This window comes from Cyprinus carpio, chromosome A14 (genome assembly GCF_018340385.1).
Source record: "Cyprinus carpio isolate SPL01 chromosome A14, ASM1834038v1, whole genome shotgun sequence".
In the NCBI taxonomy this organism is placed as follows: Eukaryota; Metazoa; Chordata; class Actinopteri; order Cypriniformes; family Cyprinidae; genus Cyprinus; species Cyprinus carpio.
In genome coordinates, this window is record NC_056585.1 from 13,853,173 (window position 1) to 13,879,950 (window position 26,778).

The 26,778-nt window shown below is 38.5% G+C and overlaps 3 protein-coding genes across 6 annotated transcripts in view; 2 read left to right on the forward strand and 1 right to left on the reverse strand.

Moving 5' to 3' along the window:
- LOC109095915 (serine/threonine-protein phosphatase 2A 55 kDa regulatory subunit B beta isoform-like) overlaps window positions 1–9,899 on the forward strand; it is a 49,216-nt gene extending 39,317 nt beyond the window's left edge. For all 4 annotated transcript variants that reach the window (XM_042769943.1, XM_042769942.1, XM_019109587.2 and 1 more), the window contains 7 exons: window positions 1,617–1,782; window positions 2,311–2,423; window positions 5,273–5,450; window positions 5,564–5,728; window positions 7,544–7,713; window positions 8,212–8,303; window positions 8,425–9,899. In XM_042769943.1, coding sequence (XP_042625877.1) covers window positions 1,617–1,782; window positions 2,311–2,423; window positions 5,273–5,450; window positions 5,564–5,728; window positions 7,544–7,713; window positions 8,212–8,303; window positions 8,425–8,704 — 1,164 coding nt within the window. In that variant the 3' untranslated portion in view covers window positions 8,705–9,899. The remainder of the gene's footprint in view (window positions 1–1,616; window positions 1,783–2,310; window positions 2,424–5,272; window positions 5,451–5,563; window positions 5,729–7,543; window positions 7,714–8,211; window positions 8,304–8,424) is intronic.
- Window positions 9,900–10,881: 982 nt separating this feature from the next.
- On the forward strand, window positions 10,882–13,101 carry LOC109095917 (G-protein coupled receptor 151). Its single transcript, XM_019109588.2, has one exon. It carries the CDS (start codon window positions 11,341–11,343, stop codon window positions 12,622–12,624), a length of 1,284 nt encoding a protein of 427 aa, XP_018965133.2. The 5' UTR covers window positions 10,882–11,340; the 3' UTR covers window positions 12,625–13,101.
- Window positions 13,102–13,192: 91 nt separating this feature from the next.
- LOC109095918 (transcription elongation regulator 1-like) lies at window positions 13,193–26,687 on the reverse strand. Its single transcript, XM_042769947.1, is given in 20 exon segments — window positions 13,193–14,283; window positions 14,884–14,984; window positions 15,113–15,196; window positions 15,277–15,456; window positions 15,579–15,761; window positions 15,948–16,112; window positions 16,773–16,923; window positions 18,174–18,292; window positions 18,410–18,499; window positions 20,668–20,803; window positions 21,225–21,303; window positions 21,698–21,858; window positions 22,055–22,143; window positions 22,219–22,328; window positions 22,440–22,639; window positions 23,852–24,092; window positions 24,853–25,129; window positions 25,649–25,789; window positions 25,916–26,117; window positions 26,550–26,687. Coding segments are annotated over 20 exon segments (2,991 nt in total). The 5' UTR covers window positions 26,630–26,687; the 3' UTR covers window positions 13,193–14,081.
- Between the last annotated feature and the right edge of the window lie 91 nt (window positions 26,688–26,778).

The window sequence follows — 26,778 nt, forward strand, 5'->3', positions numbered from 1 at the left end:
ATGAAGCATGACAGCAGGTCAATAAAATCAGTGCTTTTTTACTGTGTGAGCAGAAACCACAGAGCCGCACCCTGTAACACAACTTCCTGTGGCCTCAATAGACACACAATGGTAACACAGGTGGGGTCTCTATAAACCTCAGGTGCACGTTCTCAGACATGAAGCTTTTTCTTTTTATATGTTTGTTCATAAAACAGTGAACAGCGAGCACAGCTTAGAAGTTAGCTACATTACAAGCTAGTAACAATACTGAACTAACTGTACTGAAGCAACTTAAAGAGATCATTTCAACAAAAATAAACAATTCTGTCATCATTTACTCACCCTCATGTCACTCCAGACCCGTATGACTCTCTTTCTTTTGTGGAACATAAAAAAGGTATTGCTATAAAACTACTTTTTATATACTGTATAATTATCCAATAATAATTTAGTTGTATTTTTCTGGTATAAAAAACAAATGAACCTCAGTTAGGGTAATAGCAGCAAACCTGAACAGAAAAATGTACACTAAATACAACTAGATACACAAGATAAATTCAAAACAAGACCACACCTGATTGATTAAAAAATGTACAGTAGTAAGAAACAGCAGCATTTAAATTAGTAACCATCCTAAATTAGTATGGTTAATGATGTAGCCATCTGAATCACATTTAGAAAGCAATGCCAGTGACAGATCATCAGAAAGTGTCCTGTATCCACCCAAAATATTCAGCTTTAAAAGGCCTAGAATGGTATTTAGAGTTTCAAATCAGTGAATAGTTTTTTTAATCTTTTAATTTGCATAAACAGTCCAAAAGGAACCAGATTCACTGAAAGAAACTGGACTTTCCAACATACTATATATGAGAGAGAGAACCATTTAGTAAAGATGTGTGAGCAATACATAGCATTGGTGTTTGGTCACGCTACACTGCTACTTGTTGGAAAAAGTAGCTTGTAATTGGAAAACTGTCACTACTGAACTACTGTAACATTACAAATTTGAGGTAGTTACACCACTAATGCATGATTTTTCTGTTCAGTTCAGTTTATTTTTCTTCTAAAATAGATGCTATGCTGACAGTCAATACCTTCTGCACAATACCCTAAACTCTACTACTTCATACACACGTGTAGATTCTTACAGCCCCCTCTAGAGAGGAACTCCTTCTCTGTTTACTTTAATTTATCTGCATGAGTGGTTTACACAATTATTGATTTTGTTGGTTCCCAATGTGAAAACGTCCTTATTTCCTGGCTTCCATTGATTGTGAATGCATTAATGTAATAGTCCAACTGTGACCAGGAAACCAGCAATTAGCTGTTAATAGAAACAGCAGCACATTATGGAATATTCGCAGACAGAAAGCTCTGCAGATTTCCACTGATCTCAATGCTCATTATTCACAAAGTTCTACACATTCTCTATCCCTTGCGTGTTCATTTATTATATATTTTTGACTAATTTGATTATGCCTTCCATTACCAATAAGAATGTAGCTATTTTTCCACAGATTTCCCCCCACATTTAGTAGCTATATACAAGCATAACACAACATATGCTAGTAATGAGCTACACAGGTCTTTTCAACACAGTTTAGATGGTGACATTTCTCTCCTCTCTCCCACAGAGCAAGAACCAGCCTCACAGACGTGGGGAGTATAATGTTTACAGCACGTTTCAGAGTCACGAGCCGGAGTTTGACTACTTGAAAAGTTTAGAGATTGAGGAGAAGATCAATAAGATACGCTGGCTGCCTCAGCAGAATGCTGCCTACTTCCTGCTCTCCACCAATGGTGAGTCCACGATTGAGATCTCAATGCATTTGCAGGGAAAGTTCACCCAAAAATGAACATTCTGTCCTCATTTATTCATCTTCACATTACTCCTAATGTGTATGATTGACTTTCTTCTGTGGAACACAAAAGAAGATATTTTGAAAGTCAGTGAGGTCCAAGCAAAATCTGACTTCACTAACAAATGCATTAGACCATAAACTAGGATCTCAGTCTTAATGTGAGCTATTATTTATTTGTGATAGCTGCTGTCATTTTAACGAAAGACTGTTGGAACAGTAGGGAATAGTCAAGTCTTCCAATGACATCATACATCTCCCAATGTTCAGATGGTATGGCTACGGTTTACATTCTCTGTTGGTGCTGGATCTTTTCCAGCCGTGTGCCAGATTGTGTCCCACAGACTGCAAAATTTCCCACTGCCCACCTTCTTATTTTCTTCTTTCTCTCAATTTCTCTTTTTATCATGCTCTGCTTCCTTCCAAATGGTATACTAAAGCTGCTCTGTGTGTAATGGTTTATTTTCAGATAAAACTGTGAAACTGTGGAAGATCAGTGAGAGGGATAAGAGACCGGAGGGATATAACCTGAAGGATGAAGATGGAAGAATCAGAGACCCGACCACCATCACTGCGTTACGGGTTAGCATGCTTGTCTTATCACCACCTACACACACACAATAAAGATAAGCAAAATATGCACACTCAATATTTAGTATACCTGTTCACTAATATCTACGAATGATTCTGACAATAAACAAAGAAAACAAAGAAATTATATTTTGCATAAAGAAAATTAAGTTTATTTCTAAGGGCATTAATAACTTTTGCTTTGTGAGATTATTTTCATGACAATTAATTATCATAATTCTCTTTATCATTCAATTCTCATTAGGCTAGTATAATGTTTTTTATTTAAATCAGCATAAATGAAACTTTGTACAATAAATACTACAATTATTTATAAATATGTTACCATTCAACTAATATTTCATTCATTTATTTTGCATTACAATAATTATTATTTTTTTCCCATTAAAGTAATGAGAAAAAGAAATTAAAAAATTGTCACAATACAGGAAATATGAGCAGTCTTTAAAACAGCCTTCATTTTCTTTAAGCATACTCTAATTTCTTATTTATTTCTTCTGATTTTAGAATTTAACATGACACAGACATGATCTTCCAAGGTTTTGTGAGATTCACTCCTACTACCCATGTCTAAGTTTCCAGTAGTTTAGCTGACAGTAATGTATGCTGAAATCTGTAGTTAGCTTTTCTAAGAATCTGGCTTTTGGAGAAGCTGCAGTAGCAGATAGTTGAACAGTTACACTTCATCCTACACTGAAGTACATTTCTTTTCAATCTCGTGATGCTGTTTGCTCACATTCTCACAAGAAAATCTCATTCTCTGTGTTCAGCATCAATGCTGACAAATGATGAGCTGTCAGCGACCAAAAGGCATTCATTCATAATCAAACAGCAAGGACAAAGACAGACGATAATGTGCAGTGAAGGGGCTCACTCGTTCTCCACTCATCCCTCCAAATTGAATACAGATACAAAGAGGGCGCGACTCCTAGTACCCATTAATGTTTGGTGTGGTGTCTGTTTTCTGCTCCACGGCCTAATGGATTAAAGCACTCCACTCCTCTACCATTGTCTGTACGGGCAGAAGATTAGCCTGACACCGGGCTGATGGCACGAAGCGGGCGGCAATCCCATTTGGACCGTGAAATGTATGTGCGGTGGAGATGTGGAGATGGGTTTATCATGGAGCTCTGGTAGTGAGGGAGGAGGGGAGGGATGAGACACATGTCATGTATTCTGGCAGCCTCTAGTGCCTGCGCTGCGATCTTACTCTTGTCTCAGTATGCGATTTTACCCCTAAGGTTTGCATTGGTTTAGTTTCTGCAGTCCATGAGCTGTCGTGATACAAGATGTGACCGCCGTGCCATTTAAAGCCAGTGGATACCTGACCTTTTATAACAATAAAGCAAATCCAAATTGATTATTTTGATATTTGACCTACTAATGCTGTCTGTGCCATAAAAACTGAAAGCAAGGTGGGGGTGCCAATCCCCCATCCCCCTGCCTGTCTCAGTGGTAGACAATAAATGCATTTTCTTATCTATTTCATGGTCTTTCGCTCTCTCCTTTGCCCTGTGTAACGTGGGACTGCTGAGCTTGGCACAGGAGGTTATTTCCCCTCAAGAGACATTAGAAACAGAGGGACCTCCCTAGATTCCACAGTTATTTTAAATGTAAAAAAGATTCCTGTAGCCAGATTTCTGAATACACTCTTAAAAAAAGGTTATTTTATTGGCATTGATGGTTCCATGAAGAACCTTTAGACTTTCCAATGCATAATAGATTCTTTATAGTGGAAAAAGGTTATTTATATTATTAAAATGTTCTTCACACCAAGAAAAAATATTATTTTGAGAATTATTCAATGGAAGGTCCTTATAGAACCCAAAAATTGTTCTTCAGCATAAATTTTCCAACTTATTCTAGCTCATGCTTACTAAAAATAACTGACAGTTAATGCTGTTTTAAAGCAATGGCTTTCAACCAGGGGGCTAGGGCCCACTATAGGCACTCAGCAAACTTCAAGGGGTGACACAGGATGGCATACAATTATTTAAATTCGTATTATTAAGATAATTAATATTATGATATTAGAACAATATAATGTAATTAAATTGCTAAAAATATAAATAAATAACATATAACCAAGACAAGAATTAATTAATATTTCTTTATACACTCATTAACTATAGAAATACATGCAGTTCTTGAAATTTCTAGAATCACAAATGAATAGTGTTCAGTATATTTAAAGTTTAATTACTTTAAATAATTGTTCTGCTCATAGCTTTACTTGCTACTATGTCCCTCATTTTTCAAAGCGTTGATGAAAACATGGCAAATCCATTGGCTAGACATATATTGTACTCTTATAAAAATATCAGATGTTTATGAAAGCATCAGATGGTCAGTCAATAAACTGTGGGTGGTCCATGGGTGTGCCATCTTATGCTGAGACTAATAAAAGGATGACATATAAACCTGTCAGCATGATCAACAAACAGCACATGAAATGCTAATGTGTGCACTTGAGCGCGCACACCTAAACCAAAACAACCTGATATACATATCCCTGTCTAAAAGCTCACTGCATTCATCCTGGAATCATTTTAGGTCTGCATCTTAATGCAGCTGAAACATTACAGTAGTGGGTTAAAAGCCTAAAGGGTGATTTTAGCAAATTTAAGCAAAACTCTCACTGTTCTGACCTGCTGCCTAATTCAGCATTCTTTAAATAGAGTTTTGGTTAATTATGTATGTCCCAGTTCTTGCTGATGAATGACAACAGGGTCCCTAGTGGTGATATGACCAACAATCTTTGGATAAAGGATGACTGTGTTGTGGCTGTTGTAATTGTTACAACAGATTCTGACCTTTTTATCGGTCTCGTCTTCTCTCAGGTGCCAGTACTCCGGCCCATGGACCTCATGGTTGAGGCCACACCTCGAAGAGTGTTTTCCAATGCGCACACATACCACATCAACTCCATCTCTGTCAACAGCGACTATGAAACCTTTATGTCCACCGATGACTTGAGGATCAACCTCTGGAACCTAGAGATCACAAATAGAAGTTTCAGTATCCTTTCATGTCATTAAAATTTGACAAAAACTTGTTTTTGGACAGGCTCCCATTATTTGTGCTACTACTAAACCTGCAAGTTGATGAGTTTTCCTTAGCTGCTTTTTCAGACATTGTAGACATTAAGCCAGTGAACATGGAGGAGCTGACGGAGGTGATAACTGCAGCAGAGTTTCACCCTCACCAGTGCAACACCTTCGTCTACAGTAGCAGTAAAGGCTCCATACGGCTGTGTGACATGAGGGCATCAGCGCTCTGTGACAACCACTCAAAATGTAAGTCAGTGCAACCCAAATGTCTATATGTCATACACTATCGTTCAAAAGTTAGGGGTCATATTTATCAAAGAATCCTAAAAATATATATTTCCACAAAAGTATTGAACAGCAGTGTTTTCTCAAACACCAAATCAGCTTATTAGAAAGAAATGCAACATAAAGAAACAAAGGCTGATTGCTTAGAAAAGTAATAGCACAGCATTTCTCACGAAACTGTAGGATTTGAGGTATTTTCATGTCTCTAGCACAAATAGTGTGGGATGAGTTATTATGCATCGACATTCAATATTTAGGATTAGGGATTTCCTAAGTATTGAATGGGAAGTCCCAATAGGTAATTGTGATGCTTGCTTTAGCAAACACCACTAATAAAGCTTCTTTAAAGTCATTAACATATTCTAGACCTTTTTAAGTGATTCCTTACTGCATTCTACCAACCTGTATTGTGACATTACAAATGCAAGGGCCAGTACAGCTCCAGAAGCACTGCTGTCTCTAGAGAGCACAGCCACTACATACGCCATGTCAGGGATTAGCCTCTCTTCCACCTAGGGCGAGGGCGTTGGAGGTGAGGATTATGCTAATTTTTAATATGATTGCGTCTCCTTGAGCTTAACTGGGTAATTTCATTTGGGGATTGGACACAATGCAGACTGATGAACCTTTACTGGTGGTATATAGTGGCATTCCCTTTGGCTCCACATGGCTGAATTGATAACCACAAATTGACACATTTACATTTCATAGGCGCTCTGGTCTCCAGTTTAAGGTGGGAGGCTTCCATGTGCATTTGATGATTGGATTCAATGCTCAGGGACAGATAGCTGTGCCTATGGTTTTCACACCGCTGAAAGAATTTGGTCATTTCCTCAGTTTTATCGAAGTGCTCACTGGTCCATGTGTTCACATCCTGTTGAATACATGTTTTTATACTGCTGCTGAATTTTAAAAGGCCAGATTTGCTGGAGGTGGTGACAACTGTGAGGGCTTCGGTTTTAGCCACTTTGGTTTGTATCTCCAGCACCGCTCTGACCAAAATTATACACACATCTGTCAATTTTTAACTTGGTACATGATCTCACAGCAGGCAGATGTGCCAGTCTGCCTCAGAAAAGACCTGCTTTGCTCCTTCTATCCACACTAATAAATCTTCCAGGCATCCCAGAGAATATTCTTAAAAATCAATCTGCGTTGTCAGACGGGGGAGGCTAACCAAGCCCCACTGGGCTCCAAGCAGCAGCGGAGGCCGGGCGGAGGGCCGTAGCTCCTCACATCATTCCCCAGAGGACTCATTAGCCCCCTCTGAATGACACCCAGCAAGACTGCAGGTGGACAGGCTCACAATGTGACATGGCACGCTCCATAGCAAACACCTGCAGTCCACCAGTGCCCAAATATCCCTGCAAGCATTGATCTGTTTCCTTCCCCTCTGCCCGTGTTTTGTCATCTGCTGTGTAGATGCCTGCTCAGACACATCACAGGATAGTCAACAAAACTGAGTCAACAAAACAGCGAGGGGATAATCGATAGTAGATGATAAATATCTGTTTCTCTGCTCTGACAGGTGTATTATTTCTCTGGAGATCCAGGCAGATTTATGACATACTGGGAAGCAAACATTGAAAGTGATTCAGAAAAATGTCTTTAGAAAGTTGCTTGTTTTTAAAGCCAACATGAAACAGTACTCACAATCCATTTCACTTCTGTAATGTGATGTACTTCTGAGTGAGATGGGATATTCAAAGAGGACGGGACATGTTTTTATCCTCATTTTAAAGTTTCTATATTTGATTTCTCATTACTTTCTTCTAGTTTTCGAGGAGCCAGAAGACCCAAGCAATCGTTCCTTTTTCTCTGAAATCATCTCCTCCATCTCTGACGTGAAGTTCAGCCACAGTGGGCGGTACCTGATGACACGTGACTACCTGACAGTGAAGGTCTGGGATCTCAACATGGAGAGCAAACCACTGGAAACATATCAGGTATGACATTGGGTAATTTAATTACAAACGATCTGCATTTAGCAGTGTATTGAAAGGTTAATGGTTGATTTTTTAAAGGCTCCATTAAATTATATTTGGCTTTTTTGACTTTTAAACCATGTCTGTTAGCTTCATCTATATGCTGGCGTACTCCTAAAAGAAGACAAAGAAAAACACATTTATACATTTATAATCTTTGTCTTTCAGGAATCAGACCAAAAATATTGCATTATGAAAATGTTGCCCGATAAAATGCTCTCAATAATGAGAACATCCTGTCTCCTGAATTATAAACAGCACCTACCTCCAATCATGGTTCGCTGATATCTTGGTATTTGTTTTGCTTGAAAATATGGCAACACAGGAAATGCTCAATAAATGATATAATGGAGTATTTAAAAAAAAGTCACATAGTCTAAAAAGAGAGGAATTTTAAGAGACGTCAAAACCAGTGTTTACTAAATTATCAGTCAAAATTGTCACCGTTTCGTCCACCAGGTCCACGATTACCTAAGAAGTAAGCTCTGCTCGCTGTATGAGAATGATTGCATCTTCGACAAATTTGAATGTGTTTGGAATGGATCAGACAGGTATTTATTTTAATAAACATACTGGTCCAATTGTGAATGATAAATCAATGCACAATTATTTAAAAGCAAAATAATGATCAATAATGAATATTGCTGGTGTTTGGCTTTGTTCTATTTCCAGTGTGATCATGACTGGTTCTTACAACAACTTCTTCCGAATGTTCGACCGTAATACGAAGCGTGATGTGACACTGGAGGCGTCCCGGGAGAACAGCAAGCCTCGGGCGATCCTGAAACCACGCAAGGTGTGTGTGGGCGGAAAGTGTCGCAAAGATGAAATCAGTGTGGACAGTCTGGACTTTAGCAAGAAAATTCTCCACACTGCCTGGCATCCTTACGAGAACATCATCGCTGTGGCAGCCACCAATAACCTTTACATATTCCAGGATAAGGTCAACTAGCACAACTGCACCACCTCCCCACGTACCTGAAAAGAGAGAAAGAGAGGAACAAAATGCTGCAGCTTAGCAGGATGATGTAGGAAGAAGTATAGACAGATAATGCTGGCCGTGTGCAAGGATGCTGCCAGACTTTCAAAAACAAGAAGCATCCTGCCCTGCACAATCATTCTTCCTCTATTGAGTACCTGCATTTCCTCTTCCGTAAACTTGTTTATTTATTGTATTTATTCATTTCTCTGCTGGAAGGAAATGCCTGACTCTTTAAATCTGGACAAATGTGCATTTTCATCGCAGTGATATGAAGAATCTTTAATAAGGCTGAAACGAACAGTGAAAAAAACAGGCCTATGCTCACATCTTGGCATCAGAAACAAAGGGGTGCCTTTACAAAAAAGGAGCTCTGAAGTAAAAGTCAATCCCATTGGTCATGTTTTGTCATTTCATGTTGTCCTCTTATTTTGATATAATCATTAACATAAGCTGTGGTGCCTTCTTTTCGTATGTGGGTACTTGGGCGGCAGACAGGGATGGAGGGTGGGTGGGATTTCGGAAGGGTGGTATTTGGGTTGTGAAGTGTGAATGTTTTTACAAGAAATGTGAAAAATAGCTTTGTGTAAGAAGGGAAAAGAATTGCAGCAACATGGATTTTCAGTACACAGACTTGAAGTACTTGAATTTTGCATTATAGTCTCCACTTTATCACAGTATGCTCATAATTTAACAGTAAACCCGTTTGTTTTTTATTCTATTCTTCAGTGCCGTGGCTGGGTGAAAAGTATTATTGCATGCAACATGTCATCTATAATGAGCCAATGAAGAAAATATCTGTTCTGTACCATCAAATGAACCAGTAACAATCAGATGTCATCTTTTCCATTGTTTCCTCTGCATTTGTCTGAGACTGATCAAAACGTCATCGTTCAGATACGTCACTTTGGCCTGAGGATGACAGGAACACCGGTATCATGATGTAGCCTATACATGATGTGAAGGTTAAATGATATCAGGGAATTTTATTATGTACAGATGAACCAGTAATGTTTTCTTCTGAAGAAAAAAAAACTTCAGTTGTAAACTTCTTAATGACACAAAGTTTTATAGCTCAGAATGTATCTACATGCAATTATTTGCCATGCAGTCTTTATGCTTAATGGAATTCGTTGAAAATAAAAAGAAAAGAAAAAAACGAAAAAGAGGTTGACAAAATTGATCTTTCTTGCTCTTTTTCACTACACGTAAATTAAACAATGGCGCCCTCGTGTGACAATTCACGAGACAGACATACTGTCTACATTACCTTTTCATACAAATTCAAAGAATTATTAAAATGCTGTAATTTCCTCACCCATGTTGTTCAAACCCACACGATTTCTTTCCTCTGCAGCGCACAAAAGGAGATATCTGTCAGAATATTAGGGACTGACAATTTCAATGACCATCCACTTTAATTGCAATAGTAGCTATTTAGACAGAAAATACCAAATTAAAATTAAAATAATTAATAAATGTGAATAATATAATTTGTAATTGGTCATTAATTTGCATACAAATAATTTAAAAAATTACACTTCTATGCGGTTTGTCATACCAGTCTCAATATGATTTTAAGATTTTGAGCCAATTACACAAATTCTTGTTTTAAATTAATAATTTTTCCTAATTAAAATTTCAGTATCACATTTCTTTCGGATAAAAAGCGGACAGAAATAAGACCACGATAGTATGAATTTATACAAGAGTAAATTCAATTTAAAATGTAAATAAATTAACGCAAGAAACAGGCTAATAAAATAAATTGAAGTAAAATAAATATATAAATTCACACACGCTCATAGTGTGACAACATGCCCCATTAATATTACAACAACAACATATAAACCATGCTTTTCCTGGATGGCAATATTATAAATTCTCATAGTCTTATAGTTTGAGGATTTTATACCTCACTTTAAATTTAAAACAAACCTACTATATGAGAATAACTCAAGTAAAACTATCCCGTCCTCTCCATTTGGATTTATATATATATATATATATATATATATATATATATATATATATATATATATATATATATATATATATGATACAGGCTTATATATATGATACAGGCTTATATGGCAAACATTATAAAAGGTGGTAATAACTTATTAAGTGTTACCAGAACATTAGATGTGTCAAAGTAGGCTAACATACATTATTTCAGCTCGAGGAAGGAAAGTCTTTGCTACTGAGGTAAAATACAATTCATTCACATTCCTACACCTTCATATTTGCATTTGCAATTATCTAGCCTTTGTCTTCGGCAGGAAATAAAAAAATCCATCCTTTCCAGTGACAATAGAAGCAATACCTTTAACTCCGTGTGCACCAGTCAGTGCTTATTACCCGAAATAATTTTAATTGTCCTCTGGAGGATCGCGACAGGAGAAATTAAACGCTGTCAGTCAGCTGGGGACGGCGCCTGTCAATCAAAACGTCCGTTATAAAGTCACTCCGCTTTCGCGCCGTCCAGTCAAAAGCGGGAAGAGAGCGCGAGGACTTATCAGTTAACAAGCGTAGTTTTGAGAGAGAATTTCTTTCTGTCTGCACACACTGGCAAATTTATCTCCATTTACCAATCTATTACAGTGGAAATGGATAAATTACCTACTATGAACATCAGTGCCGAGAACAGTTCCGTGGATAGACGCTCATTTCTAGAGAGAAGTGGATATCAACACCTGGAGCACGGAGATCTGAGGGTTTTGATTCCAGTGGTGCTGGGAGTCATCTGCGTCCTGGGTTTCTCCGGGAATGTAACGGCTATGGGAGTCTTGATCACCAACGCGCGTAAAAGTAAGCTGTCGCTGATCAACGCGCTCATCCTTAACCTCATGCTAGCTGATGGTCTGGTCCTGGCATTTGCTGTTCCCTTCAAAGCCACTGCTTATTCCCGTGCCAGCTGGACCCTGGGATTGTTTATCTGTAAGACCTGTGACTGGTTCTTGCACTCCTGTATGGCTGCAAAGAGCTTTACCTTGGCCATCATGGCCAAAGCTTGCTACAGGTACGTCAGTAACCCCACCAAACAGGTGAGCATCCGTTTGAAGACTATCCTGGTGGTCCTGCTCTTTACTTGGCTCTTGGCGTGTGCGGTGCCCATTCCCCAGTGGCTTTTCTCCACCCTCCAAAGAGAAGCAAATGGAATGATTTGTGTTCAGACAGTGCCAGTCGATGCCCAAGATTTCATGTCCGTGTATGTCAAGGCGTACCCTCTTCTGGCCTACTGCATGCCTTTGAGTTTTGCCCTACTTTATTTCTGGAAGGCGTATGGACGATGCCAGCGCAGGTTCAGCAAGACCCAGAACCTGCGGACGCAGATCCGATCCCGCAAACTTACCCTGATGCTGTTCAGCCTGATGGTGGCCATGGCCACCATGTGGCTCCCGCAATGGGTGTCCTGGGTTTGGATGCGGCACGCGCTAGAGACCGATGGTGCCTTCCCTCCGGTCCTCTTCACTCTGTCCGCCCAGCTCCTCATGTTCTCCATCTCTCTAGTCAACCCTCTCATCATTCTCGCCCTCTCCGAGGAGTTCAGGGAGGGCTACATTGGCTTGTGGCGAAGACTCACCCTCCGCAAACAACTGCCAAAACAACACAAGCCAGGACCACACACCCCGACTGCCCCAAAGTCACCCACCCCGAGACCCGAAACATCCGCCCACCTCCCTCCACACCAGCCTGGGCGAACAGAGGAGCAAAAGCCTGAGAAGCAAGTGGACCAGAGTGAAGGACAGCAGGAGAGCCCGACCAACAAAGATGGAATAGTACTGCAAGATGTAGAGCAGTTCTGGCAGGAGAGGGAGACTGGCTCCCACTCACACGAAAATGATCCTGTGCCCTGGGAACATCAGGATCCCAAGGAAGGAAAACTGTAAGAAAGTGAGAATCCCTCTTCTTTTAAATTTTGTCAACACAAAAGAACAAAAAAACACATACAACAGATCAGACCTCACTTGAACTTGGCCCCCTTATTGTGACTAATCATAATTGTTATGTTTGTGTGTTTAACTCTTTAAGATAAAAGTGATAAAACTGGCTTGACATAATTTGAGTATATGGAAATGACTGTATTATTTGTATTGTATTATATATATTAAAATGGGTAGCAATATCATTAGGTGATGTCTTGTGCGCACAGGTCCACCAAGACAATAAAAATGCAGAAAAGCTGTGGATAGCTCTCTCCTGCCTAAATCTAACTTTTACTGATATCTGCAATCTACCCCTCTTTATTATGAGAGTATTTACACAACAAGATGGAAATGAAAATGTCTACAGAATGAATATGCTATAAAGATAGTATTTAGTGAATTAATTTGTGTAAATTAAATGTATATATACATGTATTACCTACAGACGAGTTGTGTTCTTTTTGTGGTCTGCTTTGAGCTGTTCTGACACTTACTTCACACACCTGCAAAATGTAAAATCCAGTCACAGAAGTAAAAAAAAAATGGTTGCTTTTATTCAACATCAGCTGTACAGAAAGCAAGTCCAAAAAAACAATATCTTTTTTTAAGAAACATCTGAACAATTAAATTAAACTGTAAGACCAGTTGACATGGCCAACTGCCAGTGCTCATACGGTCCGTTGTAACACACTGTAAACAAACTAATGAATACATATTATCCATATATATTCATCATCTAGAAACATCTTACATGTTAACCCAACAGTCAGTTAAAATTACATATACACAGAGAGGCTTTCATAATTCTTGAATATCCCTGTGGGTGACTAAAGTCACCAAAAATGTTAACAAAATTGGGAGGTTCTCCCAATTTCAGCAAATCACAGTTTCTTAACAGTTTGGAGCAAAAGATTGGACATGTGAAACGGAACTGATGTTCGCAATTTGAGACTGTAGCATGGGGCTGGAGGAAAAAAAAAAGGGGTGATATGCACCAGGTGGTCATACTTTCAGATGACGTTCAGTACGGTTACCCGAACACAAGACAGACTCTCTGCAATCACCACTGAGCATCTAATGTGGCTTTAACCCTCAAATGGACGGATAAAGAGTTTGTGTAAGAACATGAAAACATTGTGGCTCCTTGTGGAGATGACCTAGAAATGCATCATTTAAAAACCCTTCCAGTTGGTCCAAATACTTAGTCTCTATCTTATGCTTAGCTGAATTGATTGGTCATTATCTCATGATGTTCTCTGTGGCATGAGCTAGGGGCAAGTGGGTATGTACCATTCACTTTTAAAGGTTTGACAAGTAGAACCTTTGAATTGGAGTGATTTGCCGTTCCTGCGAGTCTACAATGTCAACGGTGGTAGTGTGGGCCCAAGGAGTGGGAAAAAATATCGGGGAGGTGTGTGCTATCATTTAGTGGAGCGTCGAGCAGGTTCAAAGGCAGTGGGAGGAGGAGGTGGTCCCCTGCGGTCCAGCTCCTCCACATACGCCATGAGGAGTTTGTGCCTCTCTTCTGACATACAGTCCAGTAGCAGGTACCTTTTATCCTTTTCTAAGATCTTCTCTATGTCTGACAAGTGCTGCTCTGACTCCTGCATCAACTTGCGTGATCTGGAGACACAAAATAAGGACATGCAATGAGTCAGAAGAACTATAACCCTTTTTTACTTTGCAAATTATTTCTAGTCATGATTACTATTGATTTGAACAAATCTCTAACCGTCAGTTAAATTAAATAAGACATAACTCTAATCATTTAGCTTGTTGACTTTATACAGTTTTAGCTGATGGGTGGTAAAAACATCTCATGGTCTAACAGTAAAGGATAAACCTGAGCCACAAACAGAATATGCTCTTTCTGCCCTAGCAGCCACCCAGTAAACCATAGCAACTGCAAAGCTTCCTGCAAAAACACTTCCACAACACCTTAACAGCAAGAGAAATTACTTTTGGGCAGGCAACTTCATTTACATTTTGACTAACAGTTTCTTCAGAAAATGTAAAAATGTAGGTCTATTTATTCAAATGTAGCTCCATTTATTCACAAAATGGCATTATTGCATGAAAACACTATGATAATGTGATTACAATATCTAATAGGCCAATTGTTACAGTATTTATATTTACCATTTCTTTTACTACATAATTGCATTGATATAGGGTAAACATTAGAATCTGGAATTTCATAATCAGAGATCTGAAGCTTCTCACTTGTAGGTGATGAACTTGGTCTCTTTCAGAAGAGTTCGGAAGTCTGCTTTGGCTGTGATGTACTTGTCTTTGATGTAATCACCGAACTCCCTCTGTCTTTTCTACGGTGAAAAAATGAACAGCAGGAACAAAGACTTACTCTATAGCTTTAACAAAGACTTTTTGACTAGAGGAGTATAACACATACTTGTTTTTGAAAAATTGATCAAGAGGCAAAGATAGGCCTTACTCTGTCACTGCTGGAAAACTTGATGCATCTTGGATCTTCTTTAATGAGTTTCTTCACTTCCTTCCAAGATGTCATCAAATTGATCTGATGTAGAGGAAGAAATTGAGTCAGATTAACAACAGATTAACTGACAACAGAGTTAATGGCATCTGGACACTATGTACCGAGATCGTCTCGTCCAGAAGTTGGCGAAATTGCTCCTTTTTCTTCTTTGCGAGGATCTCGATGTGCTCGTTAAAAAGCCTCTCTTTCTCATCCCTCTCCAGCAGTGAGGATGTCTCCCAGCGGTGATCCTTCCTCAGGGTCCGACGTGTCTCCGACCAGTTTGCATCAGGCAACTTTACCTGTCACATGCAGAAAACAATTTTCAATGTTAATTTTACATTAGATTTACAATTAAGGTTCAAGACTTAGATACTCGATCTGGCATCGTGATATGAAGCCATACTTAAACAATGTCTATTACCATATCAGACAAGAGTGCTTTAAAATTCTGGATGGCCTCCTCCCTCTTGTGCTGTTCTCTCTCACGGTCAATCTCTTTGGTCTGCTCCGAGCGGAATCTCTGCACCATGCGCTCTCTTTCCCTTAGACTGGCCTCTACCCGGGCCTGTTTCTCTAGCTCCTTCTCTTTCTCAGAGTCTGGATTCTGGAGGAGTATCAAGATCAAGGAGCAGGTAAAGCGGAGTACATACATACAAACTATACAGGTTTGTCTTTACATTTGTCTTTTATCCATTCTGTAAATATATTTATCATCTAAACATTTTCATGCATTTCTCAATGTATTTCTCACTCGTCAAACCATGGTGTAAATTGAAGCAGCTTCACTAACCTTGGCAAGACGCTCCACATAGTTTTTAAAGAATTCCTCTCGAGCTGCCGAGGTTTCCACAGCCTTGTAGCGAGGGTCAGTCTCCATCTTTTCCTTCACTTTGCTCCAGCGCTGCTGACCATCCACATGGTAATCTGACAGGAGCTCAAAAAAGTCTTGCTTGACCTTAAAGAAAACAACAGCAACATAAATCTATAGGGTATTGGTGCTTAATGGTTAAAGTTCAAGAGATCACAAATCACTTCTGAACTACACATTTACAGTAACATATGTCCAAAGCCAGTGGTTAATGAGTCTAATGCTGCTACCGGCAATTGCAACAATTCAAAAATGTGACTAAAACACCTGATCGTTGTTAATATGGTTTGATTATCATGGAATTAAAACGGGCATCCTCTGCTGAACACTCCCTTCTAACCTATGGCCCCCCCACACAGATGATATTTCACTGGCATTAATGTTTGATGGCTGATGGCTCTGCACTTAACCCTAGCCACAGAGACATCGAGTGTGTGGACCAAACGCCAGGGCAGATTACAGCTCATGAACAACTAACAGACAGTCGCAGTCTCTTGGTCTCTGTCTACGCGTGTATTCGGCTGTGAACATGCAGTGCATTACATAAAGAATGTGAAGTATTTTAAAAAGTTACCAAAAGATATCCAATGTATAATAATGTCTAGGTAGGGGGTCCTGATTCTTCTATGTGCACCTATTGAGCACTTGCCTCTATTGTATTAAATGTCAGTTAAATAACATGCACCACTTCCGAAAGTTTAATAGGACAGACATCTCAACAGTTCTGTATAAACTCCACATCCTCACCTTCTCCCCACGATTCTTTGAGTTCTCTTTCTCCTTCTTTCTGAAGGCCGTCATATATTCATTAAAAATGGCTTCTCTGTCTTTCATCTTTTCAACGGCCTTAAAGCGTGAATCCTTGGCGTGTTTGGAAGCGAACTCACTGAATGTTGTTCTGTGAAGACAACAAAGTCCTTGTTATTTTATGCATTTAGCATATTACATTCATTGCAATGCAAGGATGAGTTTCCTCTCAAAGTCTTTTCTCTCCTCTACCTAAACATCTTATACAGTTTTTTTTTCTTTACTCACTAAGGGATTTAAGATATGATTTATTTTTTTTCAGAAGTTTTCCAAGTTGCTTTGAAATATCATAGCTTGTGAAAAGAACTACAGAAATAAAAATGACTTGACTTCGATGTGGTGGTAACTGAGACCTTATCAGGTTATCATTGAATTAGGGATGCCAATCAGTTAAATATTTACACTACTGTTCAAAATTTTACGGTCAGCAAGATTTATTTTAAAGAAAATAATACTTTTATTCAGCAATGGTGCATTAAACTGATCAATAGTGTCATTAAAGATTTTTACACTTTTATAAAAGATTTCTATATCAATTAAAAGCTGTTCTTTTGAACTTTCTATTCATCAAAGAATCCTGAAAAAATCTATCACCGTTTACACTAAAATATTAAGTTTTCTGTGATATTTTACAGCATGTTGATAATAATGAGAAATGTTTCCTATTCATCAAACCAGGATATTAACAAAGGTTTCTGAAGGATCATGTGATACTGAAGACTGGAGTCATGCCAGCTGAAATGTCTAATGAAAGCTTTGCCATCACAGGAATAAATGACATTTTAAAATACATTCAAATAGAAAATTTTAAATTGTAATAATATTTTCACAATATTAGTGTTTTACTGTATTTTTGATCAAATAATTGCAGCCTTAGTGAACGTATTGGTGAGAATTATTTAAAAAAATCAATTAATATATAAAAAAAGTTTTACTGAGCCAAAACTTTTAAACTGTACTGTACATGATATGCGATTAATTTGATTAATTATTCAGACATGTCAATATGTGTTGTGAAAAGACCCCAAATGAAGTTAATTCAAAACATTAAATAAACTTTTAAGGCTTCTTTTTTTTTAAGAGGTTGTTCACACAAGTGTTCCTGCTATTTTTATTTTAAGTCAGCATGCAGATGGACGGCCATTGAACTGCACATTTTAAAGATGCAGTGCAAAGCCCAACATTTTAAAACAGATAACCATATCATAACCTGCTTGGCTTATTTCTGATAAACACCTTTAAAATGAAACCAGCACAAAAGTAAGTGAACACCAGTATTAACACAAACAGCACTGATGAATTAGGTTCATCCTGATGGTCCTTAAAGGTCTAAGTGATTACCTGACTCCCAGTTTAGCTTCCTCCATCATTTTCTTGAAGTCCTCTTTGACCTGCATGATTTTATTCTTTTTCTCCTTCCTCTCCTCCTCAGCACGCGTCTTCACATACTGATCAAACACCTGCAGAGTTGACAGTGGTGTAAGATGAGTGGGCAAATGTACACTAGACTTGGAGGCCAATATCAATCTGTGTTTACTTTGTGGACATGGTAGCGGTTCAATAAAGTGTGTGTGTACCTGTTTTCTCTCTTTGGGATTGAGCAGCAGATAACGTGGATCAAATACAATCTTATGAAGCTCCTTCTCCCAGGTAGAGAATGCAGAGACCTGATAAAAGATGAGATGGAAAAAAGACATTGAGAGATGGAGAAAAAGAGTCACAGAGCCATTTCAACCCCCCTTCCTCTTAATTAGGGCCATTATAACATGAGAGCATTCAGTAGGTGTCCCCCTCCTGTGACGCTGGAGTCAGGGAGTGTGAGCCCACTGCTTTTCATCCTCCAACCCACCATCCCTAATGAATGACACACGCCGATAGGTGGTCCTCAGCTTCCATCTCTCAGCCTCCACCCTTTCTTTTCCCAACATGCTAATTGGCGCAATGAGAGAGGTGTAATTAGATGGGGGTGAACAGGCAGCACGTCTACTCAAGTGATGACTGTATATGCTGCTGTACTGCACCTCTCAGACATGTGGGGGGAAGGGGTCTTGCCTTGAAGATGAGACCCTTTGACTGCAAATGTGCCTTTCATCTTTGCCATTGGATGGCGTGGCAAAGGTCAGATAGCTCTCTGCTACAGACTTGAAGGGATCTCCATCACATAAGCGACATATGCGTTTATCCATATTTTATAGTAGAAACATCAAATCTGATGCCAAGAGGGGTTGGGGCAGAGATGTGAGACTCCACTGATCAGTGCTTCTCTGATCACCTGAAAATGTCAGGTGATTATTTTAATGAGGACCAAAGCTTAAAACAAATGATGGGTTTAACCTTTCAGACCAGAAAATAAATATATAAACGGCACTGCATGAATCCCGCCCTGACCAATCTCTCCACCATTTTGTTGTGAAATACTTTGGGCCATAAACATTGTTTGATTTGTGTTGACTTATATAGTGTAAGTAAGTGCAAGTATATTAGTATGACCGGATTTAAAACTGGGCCTAACTAACTAGAATACGTGAGGAATAAATACAGTGCTGCCTTGTCATCATCATTCAGTGCAGGATACTCGATCACTCACATGGTTCATAGAGTAATATTGAAGAAAAATAAAAAAGGACACACTCACTCTCAAAATTTGGGGGTCAGTAAGATTTTTTTTTTTTTTTAGCGTCTTTGAACAAAGTCTCCTAAGCTCACCAGTGCAGCATTTATTTGATTCATAATATAGAGAAAATTAGGTGAAATATTATTACAATTTAAAAAAAAAAAAATAATACAATTCTTTTTTTCTAAATAATTTATTCTTGTGATGGGAAAGCTGAATTTTCAGCAGCCATTACTCCAGTCTTCAGTGTCTCATGATCCTTCAGAAACCCTTCATCTGATATGGAACTCAAGAAACATTTTTCTTATTATTATTACTGAAAAGTTGCTAAATATTTTAAATATTATTTTGAAGGCATCCTTGCTAAATAAACAATTTTTTAAAAAAATCTTACAGATTACAAAATGTTTGAAAGGTAGTGAACGTGTGTATGTATGTATATATGTGTATATATGTGATCATATATATATATATGATCACACCTGAAGAATTATAGAAATTAGTCTTGGGGTCAGAAAGCCTCAGAAAAAAAAAAAAAAAAAAAAAAAAAAAATTTGGGATTCAAGAAAAAAAACATCAAGAGAAGAAAATGGAAAAAATCTCCAGCATATTAATTTGTCAGACACTACTGGAACTTCTAATGGGACTGGGTTCTTTGGTCAGATGAAACTAAATGCTTTTTAGCAGCAAACACTCAATGTGGGTTTGATACACATAGGAGTAAAAAAGTACCTCATGTGTACAATGAAACGTAAAAATGCAAAAAGTATTGAATAAAAGGGTACCATTAATTGTGGCCAATGTGTATTAGAGAAAAACATTTATTTCATAATAAGATTTCCCCAATTTGAATTTTTTATACTTCAATGAAAGGTCAGATTTTTGTATTTTTTTTTAAAATAAAAGATTAAAAGGATTAACGATGCAGATTTATTTTTAAATCTTTGTTCATATTTACCAAGAGTACCAACAATTCTGACCATGATTGTGTGTGTGTGTGTGTGTGTGTGTGTGTGTGTGTGTGTGTGTGTGTGTGTGTGTGTGTATGTATGTATGTATATATATATATATATATATATATATAATATATATATATATATATATATATATATATATATATATATATATATATATATATATATATATATATATATATATATATATATATATATATATATATATATGTGCTTGTTATATGAATAAAATGTGTATGTGTTTTACCCCTCGCTCAAGCAGCATGTCTTTAAACTGATTCATCCGAGCTTCCTGAGGTACCACGGCTCTCTCACGTGCTGCCTTAAGCTCTGCCTCCATAGCTGCCTCCTTCTCCGAGTCAGCCTCCTTCTTCTCCTCTATCCTAATGCACAAAACAACTAATCAGCCAGAAGACATGTGACTAAGCCTAAACCAGTCTATTCACATTAAGTCAGAATTTTTGGCATGAAAATGCACAAGATGTCAAAACAAATTGTTCATAGTTCCTTCACAGTCCATAATATCATAATAATTTGCCGTCTTATTTAGAGACCACATTCATTTTTGATTGCTCAGATGCTAAACAATTTATTCTGGTATCCAAAAATATTTTAGAGAATGAAGAAATGTTCTGACTGAACAGTTTTGAACAATTTTATACTTCAGTTTCATTTGCATTTGACTTGGTGTGAACTACAAATGCTAGGAGACATGTATTTTTATGCAACTTCCTCTGACATGGAACCTTAAAGTCAATACTGACTGTTTACTTTCTTAATACAAGTTCCTGGAAAAATTCTCACTTTCGTCTCTTGGCCTTGCTGGGTTCATCATCAGGTATGTCTTCTGCTACAGCAAACTCCTGCTCCTCTTTAGCCAGCACTGTGTCCCAGGAAACACACAAACACGAAACAGAAGGTTTAGACAGTTATTAACAAGCTGTTGAAGGAGTCTGACATGGAAAGCGAACGCTTCATGCTCACAGCTGACATACAGGAGTTTTCCCCATTTTTCACTTCAGTGGAGTAGAAACTAATTTAGAAAAATCTAAAAATATGCCATGTCAGATTTGTTCTTATTGCAGGGCTCCAGACTGCATCTAAAATGGTTGCATTTGTGACCACAAATATTAATTTGCAAGTGATATTTTTGCTGAAATTAGTACATTGCACATGGTTTAGATACAGTATTATCGGGATTCTTTCTAAATATTTTTAAACTGTGTGGTATCTAACAATAAATGCAACAGATGCAATTCTATGGAGATGGACTTTACCCAGTTTGTGGCTGTTGTCCAGGCCTCTTTTGTGGGGAGGTTCCTGAATCGCTTTATCTACATCAACCCGTCCCACCAGCTCCTCCGGCCGCTCCCACATGGACAGACGCGTGGTTGGGTTATAAAAGAACACCCGCTCATCGCCCGTCCACACCACACACCTGACACATATGCATAAGCATTAGGCACAGGTAAATCCAATACAAAATGCCAACATCCAAGAGCTCAAGCTAAATTACCTTTTCACTTTATGAACTCATGTTGAGGGTTATTTATAAAATAAAACCTATGTGTATTAAATCTAGTTGATCTGATTTGTGTGGATCAAATAAATCTGTGTACATGGCAGTTGGTTACCATGGCGTGCCAGGAATAGGTGTTGTTGCAACAGGCTTTGCCTTTTTCGCAGCCTTCTGTTCCTCTGTCATCTCTTCCTCTTTCAGCTCCTAAGAATAACACACAGAGATGTCAGAAATGCTTGTTTATTTGTAAGAATTTATTTAGAAAGATATGTTTGCTACCTATTTCTTTTTTTTTTTTGGCTCAATTTTTGGGCTTCCATCTTGCATGTCCATGATTTCAGCATCAATCATGTCAAGAACTGCATCTTTGATCTTCTCACTCGCTTTTTCTGTTACGGAGACATGGAATGAGCAAGTTTTGAAAAAAGATAATGTCATTGGTAATTCATATTTTGTTTATTTATTTTTTTAAAGTCACACCAAGGGTCCCAGGCTCTAACCTGTCTCTTTGAGGACCTCTGGTTTGACCCAGGTGGTCTCTTGTGTGTGTTTATTGTAGTAGTAGGATTTTCCCTCAGGGGTTTTAAACTCAGTCCAGTCAGATGTACTCAGAGCTCCGGGCAGTCCTGAGGGCCCAGCCATTGCCATTTGATGGGGCATCATGGGTACCAAGGGTGGTGCCATGCCAGGGAGCATACCGATATAACATACACAAAATCAGAATCAGTTCAAGACATGTAGCTCTTCTCCTCCACAATCAGAACGACAGAATAACGATTCTGCATAGTTAAAAAAAAAAATGTCAGAGTTTCTACCAACAGAAGAAAAGAAAAAGATTTGGCCATTATACAATCTTTGTTGGATGATTTATCTACTCCACAAAACATCTAAACATTCAATTAAATATGGGACTAATGCATGCAAAGACAATAACACCACAGTATCACATTAAAAACATTAAATGAAAAACAGACACAAGGTAGGAACACAGTTACAACAAATCACAACAACACTGTGTTTATCTAAATTTCTAAAGCAGTTTATTATCTAGGATGCTGCCTACAACTCAGCTGTAACCGTTACAAGTTTTCAGAAGTGGAAAAATAACAGATCTACTCCAACTATGCAAAATGTTAGGTCAAAAACAATTGAAAAAGTGAAAAGTGAGTCTTCAAAATTTCTCATTTGTAAAAAAACAGATGGGCCTCTAACTGGAAATAATTATGTTTAAAAAAAAGCATAAAGTTGCACAACAATTACTAACATGCCATAAGGGGGAAGGGAATTACCGTTTTTGGTAGGAGAGATAGTCTTTACATAGGGACAGCTTACTATCTGCATCATTGCTACACCTGAAAGAGCGTATAAGCAAGCACAGAGTGTTGGAAAAAACACAAACATACGTCAACTACTGCTTCCAGGTGTCATGAGAGTAAATACTGGATCTTTTATGATGAAAATACCACAGTATTCTCCTACAGTGCTAGCTGATCTATATTCAACTGAAATTGGGCAATAAGGTCAGCCTATGTTGCTTGGCAACAAGTGCACATGAAAATGGCGGATTACTGCCATCTATAGAACACCGGACATCACTTCTGCAACGCCACAACATTAATGCAGTAGTTAAAACTGTATTCATCGCTTAATATACTAAAATAGAGCTTGCTTTGCTTTCTAGATTCATCTTCTATTATACAATTTCATTAGAGATGTGTGTTAACTGTCATCCAATAAGTAGTGGGCATCTTTTAGACTCTACAAGTTCCAGTCAAATTACAGACATGCACTGGATAGTGTGAAAGAGACAGAAAGACAAGGAACAGAGGAGAGAAAGGCCATCACATACTAGAGCAGAAGAATTCTTAACAGGGTACAAATGGTTCAAAAAGTTCAAAGGTCAAACCTACCGGGCAGTGGAATGGGCATGCCAGGCATGGGCACTCTGAAGGGTGGCACCATGACAGGAGGGAATCCTGGCATTGGAGCAGTGGGCTGCGGCACAGCATGGGGCAATGCCACTGGCAGAGGTGGTGGTCCTGTAGTCATTGCAACCGTAACCATTGGAGGATTGACAGCTGCTATTGTGGTTGCCATGGCACTGGGGGCTGTGGTTTTGCTGTTTGAGTGGTGGTTTTTTTGTTTGTGTGGAACTTGGGGATTTGGTTACAACTGAATCATCTCCCAGAAGGCATTTCTATAGGGACAAAATAAAAACAAACAATGGGGGGTTACAGAATGCATTTCTGACTCAAAACAACATCTGACACCCAGACAAAATAAACAAAAGATGTATCCCACATCCTGATTTAAAACAATTTCTAAGAAACAAGAAACAAACAAATAAATAAACAAACAGAATGTGGGAACAAAACTTCTGACATCCAAATAAAATAAACAAACAAATGGGGAACAAAACAACTATCTCCAGAAGGTCATTTTTGACCCAAAACAACTTCTGACATCCAGACAAAATAAACAAATAAATGGGGGACAAAATTGTTCCCAGAATGCATTTCTGACTCAAAACAACATCTGACACCCAGACAAAATAAACAAAAGATGTATCCCACATCCTGATTTAAAACAATTTCTAAGAAACAAGAAACAAACAAATAAATGTGGAACAACAAAAACTTCTCCAGAATGTGTTTCTAATATATATAACAACTTCTGACATCCAGACAAAATAATTAACAAATCAAATGGGGAACAAAACAATTTTTCCCAAATGAGTTTCTGACCCAAAACAACTTTGGACACCCATAAACAAACAAAATAAACAAACATATAGGGAATGAAACAAACTTCTCCAGAATGCTGTTCCTGACCCAAAAGCTTATACATTATTGGTCAACAAATGCAATTTTATAAAAAGCTGTTATTTAGATGTCCCAATGGAATGACGTTTACCTGACACAGGTGTTGGGAGGAGAGGTGAGGCTGCTGTGATGCTGGGAGAGGAGGTGGAGCTCATGACCGTGGAGGGGCTCTGGGAGGTGTGTGTGGTTGTAGTGCTGTTGGCTGCAGCTGGGATGCTGACAGATGGACCAGGCCCGCTTGAACCCCCGCTGGCTGCCGCCGCTGCCTGGCTCAGCATCATTGGACCCAGCTCAGCCTGATGGATCATCTTCACTCCTTCAGGCTTCGTCCAGGATGACTCCCTTGTACGTGCATTGTAATAATACACCTAAATAGAAAGGAAAAGCCAACAGATGAAGATTTCAGATCGAACTGTTCGCACTGTAAAGAAAGCAACAAAGTATTTATCTATGGTACTGTCTAACTGCATCAAGCGAGGAGTGATCTAGATATGAAAGTACAATGCATAATGAACTTTAAAAATACATTAAGCAAGATAGAAATTAAAATAGAAAATTATGCATGTCTTTAGTATATTTATAAATACATCATATTATTTAATATTTACTATGCACTAGCATTCAAAAGTTAGTTTTTCTAAAGAAAATAGTACTTTTATTCAGCAGGGATTCATTAAATTGATAGTAAGTGACAGTAAAAACATTCATAATGTTACAAAAGTTTTCCATTTCAAATAAAAGCAGTTCTTTTTAACTTTCGATTCATCAAAGAATTCTGAAAAACAAGAATACAACTCCCCAAGTGAAGTGACTGGAACACAAGTCATAACACCTTGCCATAGGGAACCAACAATGTCTTTCACTCCATGAAGTATTAGAAGTCATACCTTTCCCTCAGGACTCTTATTCTCTACCCAGATTTCTTCTGTAGAAGGAGCAGGAGCGGCTGTAGGTGGTATTCCTGGAGGGAAAATCATGCCAGGTGGAGGCGGCATGGATCCTCCAGGTGGAGGCATAAACGGGGGTCTCTTAAATTGAAAAAGAAGTCATAGGTGTCAATGAAACCTTTCCAATTCCCAACTGTTTCTTTCCATTCCAATTAAAACAAAGTTGGGGAATTACATAATAAATGGCATCTGATATAATATTCATACCTGTAAAGGAGGGGCACCCATGGGAGGGGGCACACTGGGGTCAAAGGGAATCCGTCCGAAGGGCGGCCGGGCAGGAGGTGGAGGACCCCTCATCATAGGAAAGGGAGGCACAGGGGTGCTCAGTAAAGGCTGCCTGCGGGTGGAGGGGTTGGCAGGAGGAGGGGCGGTGGCAGAGAAACGGATTGCTGGCTGCTGGGCCATGCTGATGGAGCAAAAACAAACTTATTAACAAACAGTAGCTATCTGTTCAGTACACAACGACTGCTGCAGACTGACACTAAACAGCAAAACAACACAGTATAACTCATTCTTAAAAAACATAACGCCCAGTAAATCTTCCTGGGTTTCCATAATAGACTTTATATGACGCAATTATGTCTAAATGCACGATCCATAACTTGAAGTGCGATTTAAACAACAAAAAAGTCAAGACATAACGATGTACAAACACTCAGCCGTCTGCTGTTATGATGCTTTCATTGTCCCCGCACCAACAGGCCAAACGAGGCTTAAAAGAGAGTCGCGTTAGCCAACTGCGAAAAGCTACACAGTGTACTTTTAAGGAAAAACTGAAGCTAACGATAACCATTCGTTTGTTTTAGCCGGTGTGTAAAATATAACGCAAAATCCGCACCTGTTAGCGGCCAGGCCAATGCCGTCTGCCTCTGTGTGCTCCGCCATAACGGGAATACAATAAAAGTCCCCTTGACGCATTTCCGTTGGAGACTCGAGCACGACTACCGAAAGGATTTCAAATGCTGTTTAAAAATAAGCTAATACCTTTTTCTTTTCACAGCAATTTAAATTATAATTTTATCTGAATTGGTTATAGGACTCAAAAATTATAAAACGCATCCTATCCG

Coding starts and splice junctions, on each gene's coding strand:
- LOC109095917 (XM_019109588.2), top strand. CDS start 11,341: ATGGATAAATTACCTACTATGAACATCAGTGCCGAGAACAGTTCCGTG.